General features: G+C 37.2%; 1 protein-coding gene across 3 annotated transcripts in view; it reads left to right on the top strand.

The window, feature by feature from the left end:
- Positions 1-4,949: 4,949 nt before the first annotated feature.
- Positions 4,950-23,613, top strand: part of LOC140144407 (uncharacterized protein C8orf34 homolog) — a 40,691-nt gene continuing 22,027 nt past the window's right edge. For 2 of the 3 annotated variants that reach the window (XM_072166217.1, XM_072166218.1), the window contains exons 1-3: positions 4,950-5,113; positions 15,405-15,500; positions 15,938-15,986. In XM_072166217.1, coding sequence (XP_072022318.1) covers positions 5,051-5,113; positions 15,405-15,500; positions 15,938-15,986 — 208 coding nt within the window. In that variant the 5' untranslated portion in view covers positions 4,950-5,050. Of the gene's footprint in view, positions 5,114-15,404; positions 15,501-15,937; positions 15,987-18,465; positions 18,496-23,613 lie in introns of all 3 variants that reach the window. The other variant, XM_072166216.1, reaches the window with a different exon arrangement.

Raw genomic sequence — 23,613 nt, forward strand, 5'->3', positions numbered from 1 at the left:
TCGTAAAATTGGTGCAAATACCCATAATTAGAACTGTTTTAGCGCACACAATAATGCCCGGAAAAAGGAGGAGGCCTCTTTTTATATCTTGTTCAACGAGATAGGCCTCCTCTAATTATCACAAAACCTTCCAAAAGTGTTTCTTGTATATTAACAAGGCTATAGAAAGCATCTTTACTCCCTAGACATTTTTTTTTAACGTTATAAGTGAATTTCAAAAAAAAAATATAAATTGAAGCAACCTCAAAAAAGGAAGCAGGAGAAGACGCGAAACATGATTATTTTTTTATTCGGCCTAACCAAAAATTATTCAATATTCATGTAAATATTTCTGTGCAACTTTGGTCATGCGCTATTATAGTGCGACTTCCTACGGTATTTTGCTACATACTGGAAGTAATACCTACATGACCTTTGACCCCAATGACCTTTGACCCAATGACCTTTGACCCCAATGGATGTATGCAAGTAATGTCATGCTATATTATAATTTGTGGAATGACTTAGAATTTTTAGTAACAGAACAGAAAATCACATCAGCCATAATGATCTTCGTTTGACCTCAAGGCTAATGCATGTGTCAAGTGACGTCATCTTGCTGTGTAATTCGTGTAAGGAGTAGCAGTTTTAGTAAAAATAATATGAAATAACATTTTCGGCCATAATGACCTTTCCATGACCTTTGACCTTGAGTTGGTCATGTGACATTTGTGCCACCAGCTATTGGTCCTGATGACCAAGTAACATTGTTGTACTATATATATTTGTGACAGCATCAGCATTTTAGGGTATTTGGTCATATACCGGAAGTATCCCCTTAATGACCTTTGACCCCGATTCTGGACAATAACTTTTAGACACTGGGTATAGCTGATGCATGTGCCATCATCGTGCTGTGTAATTTGTGGAAGGAGTAGCATTTTTAGTGAAATCACATTTTTGACCATTGACCGGAAGTGGATGACCTTTGACCTGAAGTTGATCATGTTTCATTTGTCCCCCCACCCAATTCATTCATTCATTCATATTTATTCAGTACTCACATAAATAATATTACAGCACATATGATAAAAAAATATACATTATAAATACGTATACAAGATGTGGTCAATTGCATGAAATACCAGATATAGCAACGAAATATATGGATTATGGAGTAAACACCAGACGAGTACCAAGGATAGCCCAAAAGCCTCAATAAAATTGAGGCTTATTTCCATTGGGGTCCTTAAAGAAAAAAAGAAATGGGGAAACAAGCAGATCAGGCAACAGAACCAAATAAATAAATAAATAAATAAATAACTCCCGAACCCAAAATATTGCACAAAATAAATAAATAACACCCAAATCCCATATTGCACATAAAATTACGACCAAAAGAAAAAGATCAAACTCCATCAATACCTAATGAAAGAACTTTGCTCAGTTCTTATGGCTTGATCCATCAGATGTTTTTTGACGGTTTTTTTAAATTGGGTCAAATTGGTGATCTGTTTGATGGAATTTGGTAATGAATTCCATTGTTTGATGCCACTATAAAAAAAGGTGTGACTAACATTACCGTGGTTTCTAGGAACAACAAAATTGTATGAGCTATCCCTGGTACCGTAGTTATGCAAAGATTTTGTACGAGTAAAATTGGCACTTAGATAGACCGGGGCTTTTTCATGGAAGATTTTAAAAACTTGATTCAGTTTCAACTGAATCACCCTATCATGAACAGACAACAAACCAATTTTGTTCCGCTCTGCCTGACCAATGTGTGCACGAGGTCCCAAATCCAAAATGAACCGCACAACTTTATTTTGCATGGTTTGCAGCCTGTTCTTAAAATGTTGTGAGAGAGAGGAATACCATGAAGAGCATGTATAATCATAATAACACATAATAAGGGCATTGCAAAGTATCTTACGAGTGGTTAAGTTTAAATTACCAGCTTGTCTATACAAGAACCTCAACCGTGCGCTAGCCTTTTAATAATATCTTGGGCAATTGACTCCCCATTCAGTGTTTCATCAAGGGTCACCCCAAATATTTTGCAACCTTGGAGGATGTTATTTTCTGACCACCACAAGAAACAGAAAATGAATTAACTCTCCCGAGTCTTTTTTTTGTACCAAATAGCATGCACTCAGTCTTTCCAAGGTGTAAAGAAAGTTTATTGTCTATAAGCCACTGTCTACATGAGTCAAGCTCTTTACCAAGTCTCTCTGCAATGTGCCCCGGATTTTTATCAGACACTAAAAGAGCGCTGTCATCAGCGTAGAGCAGAAGCTTGCAGTCGACACTGCTGGCCATGTCATTCACATAGCAAAGAAACAAAAGGGGACCAAGAATGCTGCCTTGCGGCACACCGCACGAGACACCAAGGGATTAGAGTCAACATCGTTTACATTGACAATCTGCTTCGTGTCACTTAGGTACGATGAAAACCAGTCAACAGAAGATACACCCATGGCTCTAAGTTGTTGGCAGAGAATGACATGGTCAACAGTGTCGAATGCCTTCTGTAGATCAATTAAGACTAAACCGGTGTAATTACCTATGGACATTTGACTCCTGATATAGTCGTTGAGGTGAATTAAGCAGGTATCAGTAGAAAATGAACTCCGAAACCCAGATTGGTACCCATACAAAATATTATTTTCTCTCAAATAGGTCTCCAGCTGAGAATACACAGCTTTTTCCAATAATTTTGATGTAACACATAAAATGCTCACTGGCCTATAGTTTCCAACCTCAGAGCGACTATTTTTTTTGTACAAGGGTCTTACACGAGCAAGCTTAAATTCAGTTGGTACAGTGCTAGTAGCTATTGACACATTAATTATATGGGTCAACTGATTTTTTAATAATGCTGCCCCATCTCTCAGAAATTTGGCAGGAACTCCATCAAGGCCAGTGCTTTTGTTGGGATTAAGAGAGCGAAGCTCTTTCAAGATAAAATCACTTGACACAGGGATAATTTAAAGGCATTAGGTGACACGCCCAGTTTTTTGTAATGGCTCGAAAAAATTGTGGAGTTCACGCTGAACTTTCCGAGAGAGGCAGGCAATTTGTTGACTAATGTGCTAGCAACAGTAGTATAGAACTGGTTGATATGATTGGCAACTGTGCTAGGATCAAAACAAAGGTCACCATCAATTTTAAGAATAACACGAGATTGATCCTTGCTTTTATTACTGTAACCCAGGGTTTTCAATTGCTCCCAGAGTTTTTTGGGATTGAATCTAAATTCTTCAATTTTATCCCTAAAGAAACTACTCTTGGCCTTTTTCACATCCCTTTGAATTTTATTTCTTAATCTGGAATACTCAGAATACAATTCAGGCTTTTGTTCTTTCTTGAACCTGTATAAAAGATTATCTCTCAATTTAATTGCTTCTAAGATTTCACTAGTCATCCAAGGTTCAGTGTGATTTTTGAGTCTGATTTCTTTGACAGGAGCCAAGGTTTCAATAATATTTGATAAAACTGTTTTAAAAACACACCATGATCTATTGACATCAGTACAAAAACCCCAGACCAGTCTGCCAGTGAAATGGCAGTTAACAAAGCATCAACGGTGTAATTTTTCATTGATCGTATCTTGACAATGTTGTGATGTTTCATCTGGCCTTTGACAACTTTCCGAGTACAAAAAATCAACAAATGATCACTCATGCCAATATTGATAGTCCCTGACTGGCATATTTTGTTGCTGTTATTACAAATGATGTGATCAATAGCACTAGAACTAGTTGAGGTGATCCTGGTTGGTTCATTTATGAAATTTTTGAGGTGAAACAATCCCAACATATCAAGATACTTTTTCAACAGACCATATGATTTAGGTGCTAATGTGTTAATGTTGAAGTCGCCGAGGACCATTACCTCACAATCAGATCTAATTTTAGAAATAATAAGCTCTAATCGATCAAGGAACCCACTGTCCTTGGGAGGGCGATAACAAACCCCAACAACAATTGGTTTTGTTTTTGGCAAAAGTAATTCAATCCACAGGGCTTCAACATTTGCATCAAGCAGATCTGATCTGCAATTAAAAGCCAAATTGTTCTTAATGTACATACACACACCTCCACCCTCTCTGTTCCGATCAGCTCTGATCACAGTATACCCATTGATGTTTATTTCAGAGTCAGTGACAGAACTGTCGAGCCATGTTTCTGATATTGCTATTACAGACGCGGAAGAGTTATTGGCAAGAATTTTAGCTCAGATATTTTTGATGTGCGCGAGCTAATAGTGATATGGATGAAGTGGCGTCCCTTTTGTTAGAAACAGTCAAAAAAGGAGCTAAATTGTTCGTCGGAAGGATTGAAGTTAGACGATTTAGAGTTATTGGTACCGCTAATATCTTGGTCTTCTTCAATGTTGGCAAACGGGAGCTCATCAAAGCAACAAATATTGCACAAGTAACTCAGCTCTGCGTTTTCCGCAACAATGATGTCGTACTCTGCATCCGTTAGTATTTGAGTGCATCTGCTATGTACCCATCTATCACAATTATCACATGTAATGGCTCTACTTCTGCTAACGACGCCTTTACTGCAGTGGACACATGGGTGTTTAGGTTTCCTTGCAGTAGTATGGTCCTAATGGCCAACTATGGTCAACATGGCTCAAAGCATATGGCTACGGTGGCTCGTTATAAGATTGACAGAAAGAAAGAAAGAAAGAAACAAAGAACTTGACAGAAACAGACCTTAGCAATTTTGCAAATTGCTAAGGTACAAAACAAACAAGCACACAAACAAACGAAAAACACCGGGGAAAATTATTCTAATTACTAAAAGAAAAATTGCGAGTAGTGGGGGAGGGATTTTCCCAGTATTATTATAACTAGCATCGATTTGCCCACACTGATACACCGGAACTGCGCTATCACACTTTGCCCAAGTCTACAACAACAAAAATTCTTGTCGAAATTGGGTAGCCGTGTACCGTGTAAGAGTGAAATAAGTGAAAGTAAACCGTGTTATTTTTTCGACTTATTTTAGTCTATGCTTTGATTTTGTATATTGTATGAGAGGCACATATCACCACAACCATGACAAGCCAACAACGGGTGCAAGCGTACATCGAAAAGCACAGAATTAGTGCCCTGTTTGAGGTAATGCATGATGAATGGTAATCTAAGTTTATCAACGTTTCCGAATTTGGAAGCTTATCCATAAGTACTTACGAATAAATAATCAATCCCAGAACAAAATATTCATTTTACTGACATGATCGTGTTCTGGGTCTGAACTGTTTGCATTCCAAATTGTGATGGTAAACTGAATAATAGAAGCACATGGTACCACGTCACACATGCACAGCTACTTAGTTACATAGTTATTTGTGAAAACGCAAATGCATTGGCTTGCAAATCGAGGTCATTAGGAATATTAATAATATAGCCCGAGGCACTCACACCTCCGTCACTACGATTTCCACTGTCCTTCTCCGTACGAAGGTCTGAGACTCCAGAGCATATCTGGCCCAGGGTACACATGAAGATGAGACTTAAACAAAGCATATTTGGTGCATGTTCGTAAATTTTGAGCACATTTGAGGATGTAAAAGACCAGACTTGTGTGACTGTTATCGTCACCGTGTTTTGAATTCTTCCTACATGTATTTAAATAGATGCCGTCAGTGTCACGTCATCACCGCGACGTGATTTCATGGTGCCCCGTTTTTACATACGTGTGGCACTCATGGCCCTAGTGAGGAAGGAACAGGGCCATGATGTTTCGGGCTATATAGCTCACAATTGACCACAAAATGCGTAATTGTTCGAAAGTAAATATTAGTAACCTCTGCAAGCACCATATTGTGCATCGAACAAACTTCGCACGCGCTGGCTGCCGTATTTGGAATGCGCACTACCATATTTGCACAGATTGTGATGGTACGCACAATTGGTCTTCTTGTTTTAGCCTGATCGATTTTTGGAAAGGGAAAATATAAAAATCATCTATTTTTTCAAACTTTTGAGTAAAATTGTGTGTTATTTTGTAAAGTGAAGAGATGAAAGTGACAGTTATGAATGAGGTTTTATAACTTTGCATCTGTAATATGTCGGGCATTGTGAAAAATCTAAACATTTTGCTTTGGACCTCGGAATATATTCCTCGGTTCTGGATCTGGATTAGTTACTGCCCAACGCCCCTGGGAAGGGGTCACACAAGCAGGTTCCGAAGGCAAAATGTTTAGATTTTTCACAATGCCCTCCAAATACGCGATGTGCAGTATAACCTCTAATTCATGTTGCACGAATCACTTAAGGGGGTACTACACCCCTGTGGTAAATTTATGCATATTTTTGTATTTTTCTCAAAAAATAATAACACGCTGGTAACAAAAGTTATGTATATTATAGGGGCAAGGAATCCAGTTACTACACTGGAATTTCAGTGACTCAAGACAAGTAGTTATTGATTTATTGATCAAATATTGGTTTCCCTCATTTTTGACTGTAACTCCACAACTGTTGTCTGTGCTGAAATAAAATTTTCAGTGCAGCAGTTGTAGTCCTTGCCCCTATAATATACATATCTTACTTGTCCCCAATGGGCTATATTTTTTGAGAAAAATGCAAAAATAGACACAAAATTGGCCAGGGGTGTAATACCACCATAAGGCCCATGAAAGTCAATTCCGAGTTTATCGTCCCTTTTTTTTCCCAGGTTGGTGAGGTGACTTTTTCATTTTTCATTTTCATTTTTCATTATTTCATCAGATTTCATTATTGACCTAAAGTGCGTGTTGATTTAAAGCCACATGTTATTTATAAACATGTTTTTATATGGGTAGGGACTAGAAAAGTTAGAAAAGAGCCTCACTGAAAACAAAAACTAGTATTACAGTATGTAAGCTGAACTAAGCTTTTGTTTAGTAGGACCACTAGTTTCCCCTGGTAAACTAGTTTTTAATGTTGGACTAAACGTCCATCTAGTAGGGCCTATGCTTGGCTAGTACAGCATGCAGTGAGGGAAGTTGTTAGTACGGACATGCCGAACTATTCCAAATTATGGTATTTTACTAATAAGTGAAAATTAGTTGCACTGCAAAAGTCAGTCCAACTAACTTTTCTGGCTTTACGAATTGGTAGAACGAATCATTGTTGTGGACCGTACCAAGGGTTGTACTAAAGTTGAATTTACCGCCCTTTTGATCACATGACATGACTCTTATGACAAATAAAGCTAGTAGAGCTAGTCTGATGCAGCTGTAGACATAGCACATCTAGCGTCTTGAGATGGACATTTAGCCCGATTCTAGCCCGTTAGAAATGGTCAAGAAATGGAAAGGTATGTTTTATTGACATTTTTCCCAAGCTTGTTTTTGAATAACTTACAAACCGTTAGAATTTGAAATGAGATTGTAAATCGGAACACAAATGTCATGATCATGGACCGTGGGTTTGTGCATGCATGGTTGAGGCTGTCATGGTTGCCGAATTCGTGGAAACCTTCATCATGCCGTGTGTAGTAGAAAACAGGGCTCGAAAAACGGGGCCAAATCTATTTTTCAAATTCTAACCATTCCAAAAAGGTTTGTAAGTTATTAAAAAATACAAAGTTGGGAAAAAAGGTCAATAAAACGTAAGTTTCCATATCTTCGACCACTTCTACCGGGCTAGAATTGGGCTATTATAGTTCCACAGACTAGTTCAGTCAGCTGAACTAGTCGAACATTAGTACAGAATGCCCTATTAAAAAAAATAGTCGTACATGTACTTGACATCGTTTTTGATAGTAGAGCCCATTAGTAGAACACCCCAATATATTAGTAGAGTCCCTAGTAAGCATTATAGGTCTCAGTTGAACTAATTTATTATATTAGTAGGTCAAGGATGAACTAGTATTTTGATAGTTAAGTCCCTAGTGTATACTGACCTACTAACATATAGTTTAGTCCAGTCCAGCCGCATGCATTAGTTACAGGTTAGTCGTATTGACATTGTTTTAACTAACTTTTCCTTAGTTAGTCACCCCAAGTTTCGTTTTCAGTGCTGGTTTTGGTTCCAAGTTATAAATTTATATGTTTTACAAACAAAAATATATGTTTCCAATTGCTAAAACTGGTGAAAACACTGATACTTTGATAATAATGAAATATTTTGGCATTTTTGAAAAATTGATGCGGGTGTTTTTGGTGTCCAAAAAGTGACGCGGGCGGGGGACGATAAACTCGGAATCGACTTTCATGCGCCTAATGTCTATCTAGTTCTACTGGACTAGTAAAAAATAAAAATAATAAATTGTCTATTGACCTGATTCAAGTGATTGGAGTGATGATACTTGAGTGCTTGGACAACCAGAATAGTTTTGATAGGGCTTTTGTAGACCTCTCTGTAAACAGACAAGGATGTCAAAATTGCCATCCTCGCTGAATAGGAAGGTACCACTCGGGTATAAGCCCACCCCCCCAGATGGCAGATTTCAAAGTTTCAAAAATGGGGGTGGGCTTATAACCGGGGAAGGGCTAGTGCTTGAATTTAAAAATAAGAACAATTACCCCCATTTGTATATGCCTAATGTACCAGTAATTTCTATCATCTATGTCAATTTCTTTATAAATTATAAGTGACATTGAATGGTAGGCCTAATTATCAACTGATATTTTTTTATATTTGTTCTTAAGGCAGCTGTGTACTCTCAGACATGCATGTAGTAATAGTGCCATAACTTTGAATTATTCACGCAAGACATATATAAAAGTATACATTTTATTTTTATAAAGACATCAAGGAATCTCAATATAAATTTGATTTGGTGTAAAAACAATAATTATGAAGAAAATCACAAAATAGTGAATTTTTGGCATTTTTTGTTCGGTACATCATAACAAAAAACACTCTTTCCAAAAAAAAATTGTTTTGTTTTTTTCTTAATCTTGAGGCACCATTCCAAAAACATTTTTTTTAGTTTTTTGATATTGTCCTTATATTTTGAGATATTGACCATATATGGCATCAAAATGAACTTTTTAAAATTTACAAACGCCTATTTGCACAAAATGATGCCTAAAATCGAAAATAGACCTAAATATAAAAAAATGAGAAAACCGTTTCTTAGTCAATCATGCTTTTTATGATGCGCATAATTGCTTACCTGTAGATGCTGTATTTATTGAGTTATCGTGTACCTAAATCGTCATTTTACCGAGAAAATGAACGTTGAAATAAAGGCCGTTGAAGTTTAAAGTGGTCACATTTTGCACTTAGATCGAAGCTCACATGAGAATGCGACAGTTCTCGTTTTTCTACCTTACATTACGTGAACATCGGGTAAATCCACAGCCCCTTGAGAAGTTTGGGCGAAATCTATTCATATCTTGATGTTTAAATCGGCTGAAAGAACTTTAAAAAATTGACATTTTATTAGCTAAAACAGAGCCATTTGACCGCTAGGTTTTTGTGAAATCAGTGCTTCCATAAGATGCGCAGCGCATGCAGATAAGCGTTGCGTATGCGTAGCGTATCTGTGTGTTAACAAATTGCGAGACTACGCAACGCGAAGCGTTGTTGCGCGCGTGTACCCCGATGGTACAACGAAGATTTTCTTTCCTTTTAAATTGCGGAAACGAGTGAAATAGTGAAATAAAATCCATAAAATAGAGCAGTTAGAGTTAACAAATCCGGATTATTTTTCCTTGTATTTATAAAAAACATAACAAAGTAAATACATTTCAAAAAAGCTCAATTTCGCGAAAGAAACAATGTCTAGAGTACACAGCCGCGTTAAGGGGGTACTACGTATACACCCTGCCCAATTTTGTGCCTATATTTTTGCATTTTTCTAAAAATTATAGCGCATTGTGACAAGTAAGAGATATGTATATATTTAGGGGCAAGGACTACAACTACTGCACTGGAAAATGTATTTCAGCACAGACAACAGTTGTGGAGTTACAGTCAAAAATGAGGGAAAACCAATATTTGATCAATAAATCAATAACTACTTGCCTTGAGTTGCTGAATTTTCAGTGGAGTAGTTGTAGTCTTTGCCCCTACATGTATAATATAACCAATGCGCTATAATTTTTGAGAAAAATGCAAAAATAGGCATAAAATTGGCCAGGGGTGTAGTACCCCTTAAATATGAGAGCAAAGCATTAAGTTGATTTAAGAAATTGTGGGATAGGCTTTTACGACGGGAATTCATAACAATTAGTGGTTTTTTAGCGGGTTACCGTCGGACAAGTTTAGAACTGTCAAGCTTTAGTCAGGAGTAGCTCTGACTTCTTCAGGACAAAGTACCTAAGAATGAGACATGTAGACCGCCCCTTGTCTACTGATGACTCTGAAAAGAGCCGTTTGCTGAAGACTGCCCCTTGTCAACAGAAACTAGCAGATCTCGCCTATCTGCTGATTGTGTAAGTTATGGTGGCTCTGAAAAGAGCCGTTCACTGAAGACTGCCCCTTGTCTACAGAGAACTAGCAGATCTCGCCTATCTGCTAATATAAAGGTTTTGGTGGCTCTGAAAAGAGCCGTTTGCTGAAGACTGCCCCTTGTCTACAGAAACAAGCAGATCTCGCCTATCTGCTGAGTTTGTAAGTTTTGGTGGCTCTGAAAAGAGCCGTTTGCTGACTGCCCCTTGTCAACAAAACATAACTTAGCAGATAGGCGAGATCTGCTAGTTTCTGCTGACAAGGGCAGTCTTCAGCAAACGGCTCTTTTCAGAGTCATCAAGACAAGGGCAGTCTACATGTCTCATTCTTAGGTACTTTGTCCTGAAGAAGTCAGAGCTACTCCTGACGAAAGCTTGACAGTTCTAAACTTGTCCGACGGCGAACCCGCTAAAAACCACTAATTGATTTAAGAACTTGGCCAAAATTTAGTACTGGGCTTACCTGAGTGCACCCTTGTTCCCAGAATGTTTTGAAAAATAGGGGTGGGCTTATAGCCGAAGGTGGTTACGGTAACAGCATTCTAGTTTAGTATGGCACTGCAGGCTGCACTGAGTATAAAGTAAAAAAAGCGTATGATGAGGGTAACATAGTTGGTGTACAACCCCTGAATACTTTCCTATTCGGCGAGGATGACAATTTTGTCATCCTTGTCTGTTTACTGCTACAGTGAGGTAGACAAAAGACCTGTCAAACATGTCAAACTGTTCGGTTAAGGGGGTACTACAACCCTGCCCAATTTTGTGCCTATTTTTTCATTTTTCTCAAAAATTATAGCGCATTGGTGACAAGTAAGACATGTATATTATAGGGGCAAGGACTACAACTACTGCACTGGAAATTTTATTTCAACACAGACACCAGTTGTGGAGTTACAGTAAAAAATGAGGGAAAACCAATATTTGATCAATAAATCAATAACTACTTGCCTTGAGTTCCTGAATCTTCAGTGCAGTAGTTGTAGTCCTTGCCCCTATAATATACATATTTTACTTTTCACCAATGCGCTATAATTTTGAGAAAAATGCAAAAATATGCACAAAATTGGCCAGGGGCGTAGTACCCCCTTAAATTTATCCAAACACTCAACATGCTGAAGTTAATGCTCATGCTCCTTGGTCTACAACATTGTAATTCATGCAGTAAATAGCAGATTAAAAATGCTGTGAAGTGATCGATACCGTGTCATGCATACGCTTCTACATGTTTTATCCAGTTTGACATCAAGATTTCGAAGGGAAACAGTTCAGGCCCAGGACATGATCATGTCAGTAAATATTTTGTTCTGGGACTGATTATTTGGACACCTCATATTCGGACTACTTAAGGTCAGTTCCAATAGGTACTGAACTATGTGTTTGTGTTTAATATGTGCATTCACATACACACTTAGCCGTCAGTACAAAGAAATCGTGAAAACACAGGTGAGCAATGTATGAATATATGGAGAAGTCAAATAGGTTGTTAATTATTGTCAATATTAGTATTTTGCAACATTTATAATTATAAATGTTGCAAAACATTATAAAATCATTATAATGAATACAACACTGAAGACACCCTATGGCACCATGTACAACTTGAACAATGGTACAGGACTGACAACCGAGTTTAGTTTAGTTTATACCCAACACACAGAGCAACCTATCTCTCGCTGGCATGAACTTTCGTTAACTTCTAGCTACTCAACTTAGAAAAAAATCTGGTGCATGTATGCCCCCTCCTTACACCCAAAATAGGGAATTAAGCTAAAACAGAAAAAAAAATCAACCTACCGTATTGTTTGTAATAATTAAACGCCCCCCTCTCATATACGCCCCCTCCAATTTTTCTGTGAACAATTGACAAAAATTCAGTCAGTCTTGTCAGGGATGATCGGTAAATTGCATGGACAAAACCTGTTATGACTCACACTTCCATCCATTCCATTGCCTAATTATGCTAGAATTTCACTAGATTCTTGCTTGATGATGTACTTACAGGTGTAATTTTGATGTATTTACCACGAAAATTATATTTTCCATGGGCGTCGCCATTAGTATAGCTATAAATCCCTCTTTTCTACAGGAGCACCATTGGGAAATTTAACCCGATTTTATGTTTTTTTCACTGACAATTCACCTTCAATAAACGCCCCCCTTTTGGAAAAATGCAACGCCCCCGGGGCGTTTATTACAAACAATACGGTACCGTATTTAAAACTTCAGCCAATTCTAGCCTGTGTTCCCTCTGAATTGACAATCCTGGACCCGCCCCTAGATTGGGTAAACAAAAAATATGTGATAGGCAGGGCATAATTTAATTTTGGGCATTTGTATCAAAAACAGATATTGATGAAAATTTGTATAGCTGTTGTATTCTTTTTTATGCAAATGAAATACAATTGTATAGCATTTTGCCAAGATTGAGTACATGCTATGCTATACCAACTAATATGCCCTGGTGATAGGAAAAAGCAGAATCCATTTTTAAAAATTATGGAGTTGAGTTTTCATGTTGTGTGCAATGACTTTCGTTGAGTTTCAAGTTGATAACAAATTAGTGCCTCTCACTGAAAAAAAATTACTACAGCAAGAGATTGTTTCATTGTGTGTGCCATACATACATACGAGGGGGGGGGGAGGGGCACTTGTATTTCAAGGTGGACACCATACTCGTTTTTCAGCATTGGGCCAGTACAGCGCTGTTTAGGGTGTCAAAAATGTGATGCGATCAAGCAAAATGAGTCGGATGTCAAGAATATTGATTTTGAGATGTAATCAATAATAGTTTTCAACTTCTTTTGTATTTTATTGTTCTGGGCAACACTAAAATGGCCATATCTCTGGAACCATAAGTCTAATTATGATGGGGTTTTCAGCAAAATAAAGCTCTGAAAATGGCTCATATAATGAGATCACAAAATGAATTTTGATTTTGATCGACATCAGACTCATTTTGCTTGATTGCATCACAAATGCCAAAAATCAGGAAAAAGGGTATACTTTTCCAAGCACAATATTTGCTTAGGGTACCAAAGTTTAATGGCAACATAAAAAAGGGTGAGATAGGCTATGTCTGGCTTCTATCAGAACAAATCGTAGGGTAAAACATTAAGAAACATCAAACTACTTAGAAAAACAAGAACCTGAACATGAATTTTTACTTTCTTAGTGTTAAAAAAATGACAAAATACTTGTTTAGGGTATGTTTTGCACGCGCTGAGTAATACTTGTTTAGGGTGCATTTCGAGAGTCCATGCATGATACATACATACATACATACATTAAATTCTTATAAGGCGCAATATCCATTATGATCAAGGCGCCATACAAAATACAACAAATAATACCACATGAAATATAATACAAAGCAAAAATACAAATTCAGATTAAAACAAATGAGTTTTCAAGAGTTTTTGAAAACTGCAATTGAGCCGGCATTTCTTACATGCTGCGGAAGTGAGTTCCAAAGTGATGGGCCTGCAACAGAGAAGGCTTGTTCACCTATACATTTCTTACTAAATGGTATTGCAAGAAGAGTCTTGTCTGTTGTAGACCGTGTAACCGGAGCCGTTGAAGGACGATTTATGTGAGCAAGTAAGTTGGCAAGATATTCAGGGCCACAGTCATTGAGACATTTGTAAACATGAAGACATATCTTAAATTGAATACGCTTTTGTGACCGGTAACCAGTGCAGTTTTTTCAGAAGGGGTGATGGACTATCGAGTCTGGATGCATAGAAGATCAGTTTTGCCGCCGGTTTTGAAGGGACTGGAGGCGAACTAGGTCTTGTGAGTTTGCGCCATACAAGAGGGCATTGCCGTAATCAAGACGGGAGAGGAACAATGCTCGGACCACAAGGTGGCGTGTGTCCTGGTCAAGTTCACAACATAGGCGGCGGATATTGCGTAATTGATAGTTTCCAGATGAAACCAGACTATTAACTTGTTTACACATTGTCATATTCGAGTCAAAAATTATTCCAAGGTTTCGAATGTTACATGATGGTTCAATATGGATGTCGGCGACCTTTAACTGTACTTTGGGGAGCTTTTGAAGGCTTTGGTATGACCCGGCTATAAAAAATTCAGTTTTATCATTGTTCAATTTGAGTTTGTTTTGATTCATCCATTCCTTTATTTCGGCGATGCACTGCTCAAGTTTCGCAAGTGCTGTTTCAGCAGCACCTGCTATCTTTGGGTTGAATGATACATAAAGTTGAGTGTCATCAGCATATGAATGAAAAGAAACATTGTGACTACGAATAATAGCTCCCATCGGTTGTGTATATATAACAAATTGAACTGGTCCAATGACGGAACCCTGTGGGACACCATAAACTAGTTTTGACTGTTCAGAAAATACATTATCAATACTTACGCTACTACATCGAGAACTCAGATAACTATCGAACCACTTAAGTACAGTACCAGACACACCATGATCATGGTGTCCATCACGTACATGTAATGTAAATGCCCCCCCGGGCATACATGTACATGTATGTACATTTAGCTTGGTAAGCTTTTATAATAAATCCTTAAAACACTTGAGAACGTTCCTGCAACCTTATTGGATCTTACCCGTGTGATATGACACAATATCACACACTATCGACGCGATACTCGTACACGCTATTTGAACCAATCGGAGGTGCATATAAATATCAACAAACGGTACTGATCGATTTTAAGCCCTAGGTAATTAGTAAGATGTAGGATTTAGTTTGATTTTGTTTAAGAATGAGATTAAAGGTGTTGTTTTTTTAGCCACTGTCGTGCATCTATCGTCTCATATATGACAAGGGCGTTATTGTTTGCTGTAAAACGACTTGGCTTCGCCTTGTTTGCTTTACTTAAAATAATGATGTTACCCGGACATTATATGAGACGATAGATGCACTCCAGCAGCTAAAAACAATAAGTACTTTTATTCTCTATTAATTAAGGTTCTTGTAGCTCCTCCTTCCAAGGTCCACTGTATTATTTTAACTATATCATTTGTTGTTGTTTCTCCATAGGATCTGATGGCTCGGCTGACTCATCATCTTCCAGCAGAACCAGTGCCGTTCCTCATCAAAGTACTCAGTAAATTTGATGAAAAAGTCAAGAAGCCAGTGAGTATATTTATACTGGGCTATACCACCTGAAATCCATTATGATACATGACCTTAATCTTCCACTCTAATGGAGTCACTCATTCAGGTAACCACATTTGAAATTCACACTCCTTTCACCCTTAGTGGAATAGTAAGGTCATTCCCTTTGGAGAGGAAAATATGGTGCTTTTTACAAAGTCTGATAATTCTTGACTGTTAAAACAACTACATGATAGAACTACTATCTCTTGTAAACAGGTTTTGTTAAATATTTGTTTGTAGTTTATATCCACGGAATTAATTAATTATATACAAGGAAGCATAACCTAGGGTTGAAGTGGGCCCTTCGTGGCTAAATAAAATTGAATCTGAATCCAAAATGACCAATCCATCATCCTTATCAGTAAACAATGATAATAATAATATTTCTAATTTCATTTGCATTGCTAATACAGGGATCATCCACAACACCTGGTAAAAAAGGTGCAACCTGGGCGGCTGCATGTAAGTATTGAAACAGTTGCCAAACCCACAATTTGGTAGACCAATTAGGAGACTTTTCAAGATTTTCCCCACAACTTCTGAGAATTTCCTGTTCTATAGAAACCAATGGTTTTAAAGAAAAATATTGTGCGAGTTTTCACCATTGGCTCCTGTCGACATGACTTTTGATGATTTCCAGTATTGTTTTTGATTAAATGCATATAAAATTTAAAACAAAAAGAACACTAAATTGCTTCATAAGCTTGACCTCCTACAAAGGCACCAGCGCCAAGAAAACAGTTTTAACATACGTGTGCAGTGTGCTTGTGCTTTTCGTTTGCTGACTGGGTTGCTTTATATGCATGTGTTCGAAATGTTTTTGCACAGGAGGCAGTTTGCTCTGATGTCTAATCAATACTAAGAGAATTGTTCATGCATATTTGATTTGATTTACAATTAAGCCCAAAAAATATGTTTGGTTACCCTCATCAGCGATCAAAATTGTGGGTCGTTTTTTTTCGAGTCACATTTTTAGGAGAAACTTTAAATTTGGACAGTATCTAGGACATTTTTGTTATTTACTCATTTTATTTATTAAATTCATTTTTGATTAAAAGGAAGAAGTATTTCCATTTATATTCAGTCTACAATTTTTTACTGTAAAATCACTTCAATTATCAAGCATTTGTCAATACTAGCCTTTTCAAAATGGAGGGAAAATGGAGAGCCCATGAAAGAAAAAAAATAACGATTGTCATACCGACCCTCCAAATTTTTGTCTTATTGGAAGGGAAACCATATATTTTTTTGGCCTTACAGTGCATGTATTAATAAATGATGTGTGTTGTTGTTTTTTCCTTTTATGATTCAATAGACCAAATAATTGCTGAAGGCCTGTGAACTTATTTTGATATGGATGGAGGTTATAGAATGTAATGCAAAAAGCTTGTCCCAACCAGGCTATAAGGTGGCAGTCATTTGTGTATTATAACACCAGTATACAGAATTCACTGTTCTTTTGGTTTGTTATTTGTTGAAATTTCTTGTTTGTTGCAGTGTAATTTTAAAAGTGTTCCGTTCAATCTGATACACCTTTTGCAAATGATACAGGGCTACATAATACATGTACTCCTCAGAATGGTTAGGAGAGCTTTTAGTAGAGTGATTTAAATTGAACATCAGTATTGAGTATAGGTGAACAACATTGTCCACATCATTCTCCTGAGGAAGTTAATGGTCCAAGAGATGCAAGAATTTCTTTGACAAAAATGACCAGGTGTCTTGTTATGATAGTTGGCTAGAACATCCCATGGGACATCTGAAAAGTGAAGTCTTGAGTGTCGTGAGCGGTGGAGCGTGACATCAGCGGCCAATGACCTCAAATTTGACCTGTTTTCCTGTATGTAATTAGTTTTATGCATGCCATTTATTAACAACAGCCTCAATTTTCACATTTTTGGTGTCTAATGAAAGATATTAAAATTATCTATTGTTTGACCTCACGCTGCACCGCTCACGACACTCAAGACTTCACCTTTCAGATGCCCTATGGGTTGTTCTATCCAACTACTTACTTACTTGGTACTTGGTTGATATCCTCCTAAGGACACCGTAAAGGTGCTTTGACTGGAGGTGAGGAGAGTGGGGTCTAAGGCTGTCCATTGGTGTCACGTAGCTTCTCGAGAGCACCTTTAAAGGCGTCGGGCTTTGGTGATGAAACTAAGTCGGTCAGTAGTCTGTTCCATGCTTTGATTGTGCGGGGGAAGAAAGAATTTGCATAGGCATCTGATTTGGTATGGTGTACGTTGTTGAAATTGGTTACTGTGTCCGCGTCTGGCTCTGTCAATTTTGGGGGTAATATAGTCCTTGTAGTTTATGTCCATGAAGTCATTTAAGATCCTGTAGTCTCCATGCACGTCGTTCTTTCAGAGACATCCAATTTAAGGATTTCAAAATGGCAGAAATGCTGGAGTCACGTTCATATGTGTTTGTGACGAATCTAGCTGCTCTCTTCTGGACAGACTCGAGACGATTTATATTATTGGAGGTATACGGATCCCAAGCCGCAGAGGCATAATCTAGATGTGGGCGGACGAGCGTATGGTAGAGCTTCTCCTTGGTGGAAGCTGAGGTGTGGTAGAAATTTCTCCTGATGAAATTTAGAATCTAGTTGCCTTTCCAGTAGCATGGTCAACCTGGCGGTTCCAGCGAAGATCTTTTTGGATCTGGATGCCTAAATACTGACAAGTGTCAGTATTTTCCAGGTCGACTCCAAGCATGTTGTAAGTAGGAACATCTTGGTCTCTGCGTCTTGTTAACTCTCATAACAAGACGCCTGGTCATTTTTGTCAAAGAAATTCTTGCTATCTCTTGGACCATACAGAGAGCTTTTAGGAGAGGTATTTCTCTTAACTTCTTAAGCCTATGATATCATTGCATAGACTTTCACTTTCATTTACTTTCTAAATTTATTTTTCTACTCTAACTGATATTTCTTCAGCCATGGATAGGGGACTCAGCAGTAAGCGAGGTATGGAGAATGCTGTGATTGTGACGTGATATTGTTTCTTTGTAGTGATTGGCGTTTTCAGCTGTGAATTGACGAACATTAATTGTTTCTTCTTATTAGAGCTAAAAAATTTGGTTGATTGGCGTAACATAAAAAAATAGGGTAGCTCGGTCGGCAATTTCAAAAAAATTTTTTGTTTTTTACACACACATTTTAAGCTGTAAATTGTGTATGATAAAGGCCTTGGAACTTTTTTGTGTCTGTTTTTAATAAATTAATTTTTTTTTTTTTTAATCATTTTTTTGCAAAAAATTAAGAAAAATGTCTCTCCGTTTGGGCCTATTTTTAGGGTCGGTCGGGTTATGCCAATCAAACATTTTTTTTAGGCCTTTAATGATGTAATGATGTTACATTTGTATTCACCTGTTTATAGTAGTGCCAGTATAGACCTTTTTCTGTGATATCAGTTAATTCATATTGGGTCCAGATGTGCACAAGAGTGACAAGACGTGTATTGCAATGTGAGCCATGTGTATTTTTTCCTTGCTGAATCTCAACCGTTACAAAACAAGTGCTTACATAAACTGTGTACCAGGGGTATTAGCCTTGTTTCAGATTGCTTTGATCTAAATTTTACTAAAGCAAGGGAAAACCCATGCTACTTGAAAATCAATTTTTGTTTTGTTTTATAATTTATTTGCTTTCGATGGCATTCAAACTATTTAAAAAGTACACTACACTGACCACTATGCATAGAGCCCAGCTCATCTTGCATTATTGATTACATGCGCAGCATGGTATTTGCGTTTGGGCGTTGTCGTGGATGACTTGATTTCTGGACATGATATTGATTGATTGGTGACATCAGCTGAAAAGGTCTTTAGTCTGACATTTTGCGTGTGCCCTATTCCTTCATGATTAACAATGCTGTGAGTTTTGGATATCAGCTGCAATTTTCCCCTTGACTGATTATCTTTGTTCGCTGCTTTGTTCTCTGCAGCAGAAAATAACATTGCAGCAAATTTGCCATTGCGTTTGGTGGCACAACCAGGAACACACACAAAATGTCAGGTTACATAGTGGCCCCAATAGAGCATTGATTTTGCTGTGTTTCTTGACATTAAAGGGCTATCATTTTCTTCAAAAATAGGGGAGGGGGTCATAAAATTTTGATTACCAAAATGTACATGTAGGGAGTCACAAGATGAATGACCACAGATAGTGTGTTTATTTTATTAAAAGAGACTGATTTCAATACAATTTTCCCTATTTGGGGGAAAGTTGTATTGGTGAAATCATAACATTTTGTTGCCAAAATAGGGGGGCTCACAATTTTATTGATGCTGACTTGTAAATTTTGGACCAACCTTCCCCCTTCTGAAGAAAACGAATAATGATAGCCCCCATATATCTGTGTAGATTGAATGTGTAGCCATATGACTTGAACATACTCCACCTGTAATAGAATTAGCATAGAAATTAATGAGTTGGAACCAAGTCAGAACATCTTTGTTTTGTACCATTTCATGGTAGTCTAGCTAGGCTTCGGCTTACGCTTTCTACAGTACACTGGCCATCCAGGCCCACCATGTGAGTAAATCAATGAATGGGCCTTTAATCACATTTGTGACACGATCAAGGGAAATGAGTCGGATGTCGCTAAGATTGATTTTGAGATATTGGCAAAGAGAGTGTTAAAATTCTTTTGTTTTATATTGTTTTAGCGATTGATAAATTGATGTAACTTAACAAGGAAAAGTCGTATCAACATGGGTTTTTCAGTTTCTGAAAGCTCTAAATGTCATCTATAGAAACAAATGTAAAACTCATTTTCGACAAGAGTCGACATGTGTTTCTCCTTGATCATGTCACATTTTGTGATTCAAGTGTATTGTGATTCAAGTGTATTTTGTTTTATATCCATGTGATTATTTTTAATATTTTAAAAGAAAACAAATTTTAATTTGTTTTCATTTCATTAACCAAGTTTTTAAATGCTCGCATTATATCTACATCATTTAAGATTTTGCAAATTGGGTTCCCAAAAATTGGGACCCCATGGCTACAGGATTTTTTGGCACACCAAGATGTGCAGGGCAAGCAATTTTTGGTAGGCCAGGGGGGCAAGATTTTATTGGCAGGCTAAGAGATTGGGGAGGAGGGGTAATCATTTTGGCAGGCCATTTGGAATTTGCCCACAGCCCCTGAAGGACTCCCAGTGCAGAAGATTAAGGTCATGTCTTCCATAGGGGGTGCATACAATGTACATGTATGTACACATTGTAGCTTTTTCATGTTGAAAACCACAAAATGTGATAGCATGGTATATTTTAAAATGTTATTCCCCAGATGAGTCACAAAAAAAATAAAATTTCAAAACACATGCTATATAGACCGTGACAGGTAAATATTGACTTAACATTGTTGCCATGGCAACAACAAAACATATCACTAAACAGTGATCAATTGTGTCAACTATCTTGTTTTCCTGTACGTGGGCATTGCATGCATAGCAGGAAAAATAATGTTATCCTGACAGACTTTCAAAGTATTGAGGCTTGTATTACATTGAATTCTACAGGGATATATTACATATTGTGTAAAGAAAGAATTTCAAGGAAACTTTTGAGTGACGAGGATGATGATAATGACAACAACAACAACAACAAATAACACACACTTTGTGATAGTAACAATGGGGGGGGGGGGCTTGAATTAATTTTGAGGCGGTGTGCAGCTCGAGCTGCTAAACCCATGCCCATTTCTTAGGGTAACAGTAGTGTAGCCAGCAAGGGGTGGGGACACTGGGTGCAGTGTGCCCCCTGACAAGAAATGAAAGAGAAAAGTGCCCCTGTCAAAAAAATGAAAGAGATAATCGGTCAGGCAAAGGAAAAGAAAAGGGTGAAGGATTCAATTTCCCTTCAAAATTTACCCTGATCATGGGCCAAAATAGTTAATACCAAATTTCTGTGTCCTAAATGCACACATTGACCCAATAAAGTGTTTTTTTTTTAGAAGTTCAAATACTTAAACATGATTGTACAGTCACTCTAAAAAAAACCCTGGTATGCATTGTATATATTCCAAATACTGGGTCAAAATGATCGATGCAACCAGGAATATTTTTTGTGTCTTTGCCCCAAATTTTTTATTTTGCCCCCCCCCCCCACCAAGAAAGCTGGCGACATCAATGTATGAATGTACGATGTTCAAGTTTATTACCAACATTTAAATAAATAATGTTAATGACAATAAAAGTTTTAATGACAATATATAATGGTAAGTAAAAGAATCTTTAAAATGACTTGAACGTGAACAGAGTGTATACCATGCTTAGAATATACTTCCTTATGTACAAAATTCAGGTATATTCCCGACATTCGAACTCTCATGAACTTAAAAGAAGGAATCCTGTTCACCTTGAGTGTGGCATGATTCCAATGCTCTCATAACAAAAACAAAACTAAACAATCAAAACAAAGCAACTAAAACCAAACCACTTCTTCGAATGAATGATTGAGAAAGATCAAAGTTTTGATATGGTTGAAAGCACTTTTAACAGAATTATTAATTGATTAATTAACTATAATATGTGTACATCCATATCAAAACGATGCACTTGTTGGCTGCTACATGTGTCTCATTTCACATAATAGCTAGGAATAAATACCAGACTCATCTCAAGTGGACATCATTTCAAAACATCCCCAGTTCACATAGTTTAGGAATATGTTCTCTGTGTGTCATGTATTCCTAAATCAGTTGATTTTGGTATGATTTAAGGTGACCTCCACTTGAGATGAGTCTGTTATTTATTCCTAACTATTATGTAAAATGAGACACATGTAGCAGCCGACAAGTGCATCGTTTTGATATGGATGTACACATATTATATATTAATTGATGACTTATACATGTAATAGGATTGATTCATTTTCCTTGGAGGTGGATGTATAAATTTATAATTTGTGACATGTAATGATGTGGTCCATGGAGGCCAAAGTAGGCATTTTTGAAAATGGTGTTACTAAAATTATTACCTTATACAAACACTAGGCTATCATACTGAAAACACGAAATGCCTAGCATACTTGGTTCTAAAGTTATAGGTTATTTTTTACTCCACATTTTTGCCTTTATGTCAAATTTGCTGCCTTTAGCCTCCGTGGACCAGATTGTGTCACAATTTTATATTGCTTGTATTTTCTGACATTTTAGTGAATATTTTGTTATAAAAATAGCAGGAATTCTTTAAATTACTTTTGCAGACATACATGTATTTTAATATGTCTGCAAAAGTAATTTAAAGAATTAAAAGGATGTTCATGGATAACTAATTTGAATTTTTAATTTCAATTAATAACTAATTTGAATTTTTAAAGTATACACATGTATGGGCAGCCAATAAGGACAAAAACTTGTCTTTCATTTCAAGATTATTCAATGTATGAGCAGCCAACACGGACAAAAGTCATTAATATTTCCTTTCCACTCTATATGTCTAGTTATGTGTCTCCATCCTTACATTACATGTACATCATTGTGTCAGTCATTTTGTTTACTCCAGCGCCAGCTATGGGTCCTGTTCACAAGCCATGGTTATACACATTATGGTCAACCAACATGGACATAAATCACTGTTTTAAATATGTTTCTATCCTCACATCATACCCCATTTATTATTTCAGTCATTGTGTTTTCTTTCTATAGCACCGACATTTCCCATCGATCATCACCCAGTATTAAATAATGGGTGAAGATGAAGAGGCTACGTATGCTACATTTATGGTCAGCCAATTATTATACTTTATCACATTAACATTTCAATCATGTTAACGTTCTATCACTGCCAGGTATGGCTGATGTACATGGGTAGAGGTCATCAGCCAACATGGATAAATTAATCATTCTCTTTTAAAACACAAAGGACATATCATACTAGAAGTCGCAGCATGCAATTCAAAAATCGTTAGTGATCAAACGCTGGTAGCATTTTCACAATCGTCATCAGCAGCATGCAATCACTGCAAGTGCCAAAGTTGCCTTGAAGTCTTCTGACTTACCTCTCGGGCATGCTAGCAACTTATCAAATAGATATCACCAGTCACTCTGCTGATCAGTGATGGAAGTGACGTCCTA

Source organism: Amphiura filiformis, unplaced genomic scaffold (genome assembly GCF_039555335.1).
Source record: "Amphiura filiformis unplaced genomic scaffold, Afil_fr2py scaffold_53, whole genome shotgun sequence".
Classification (NCBI taxonomy): Eukaryota; Metazoa; Echinodermata; class Ophiuroidea; order Amphilepidida; family Amphiuridae; genus Amphiura; species Amphiura filiformis.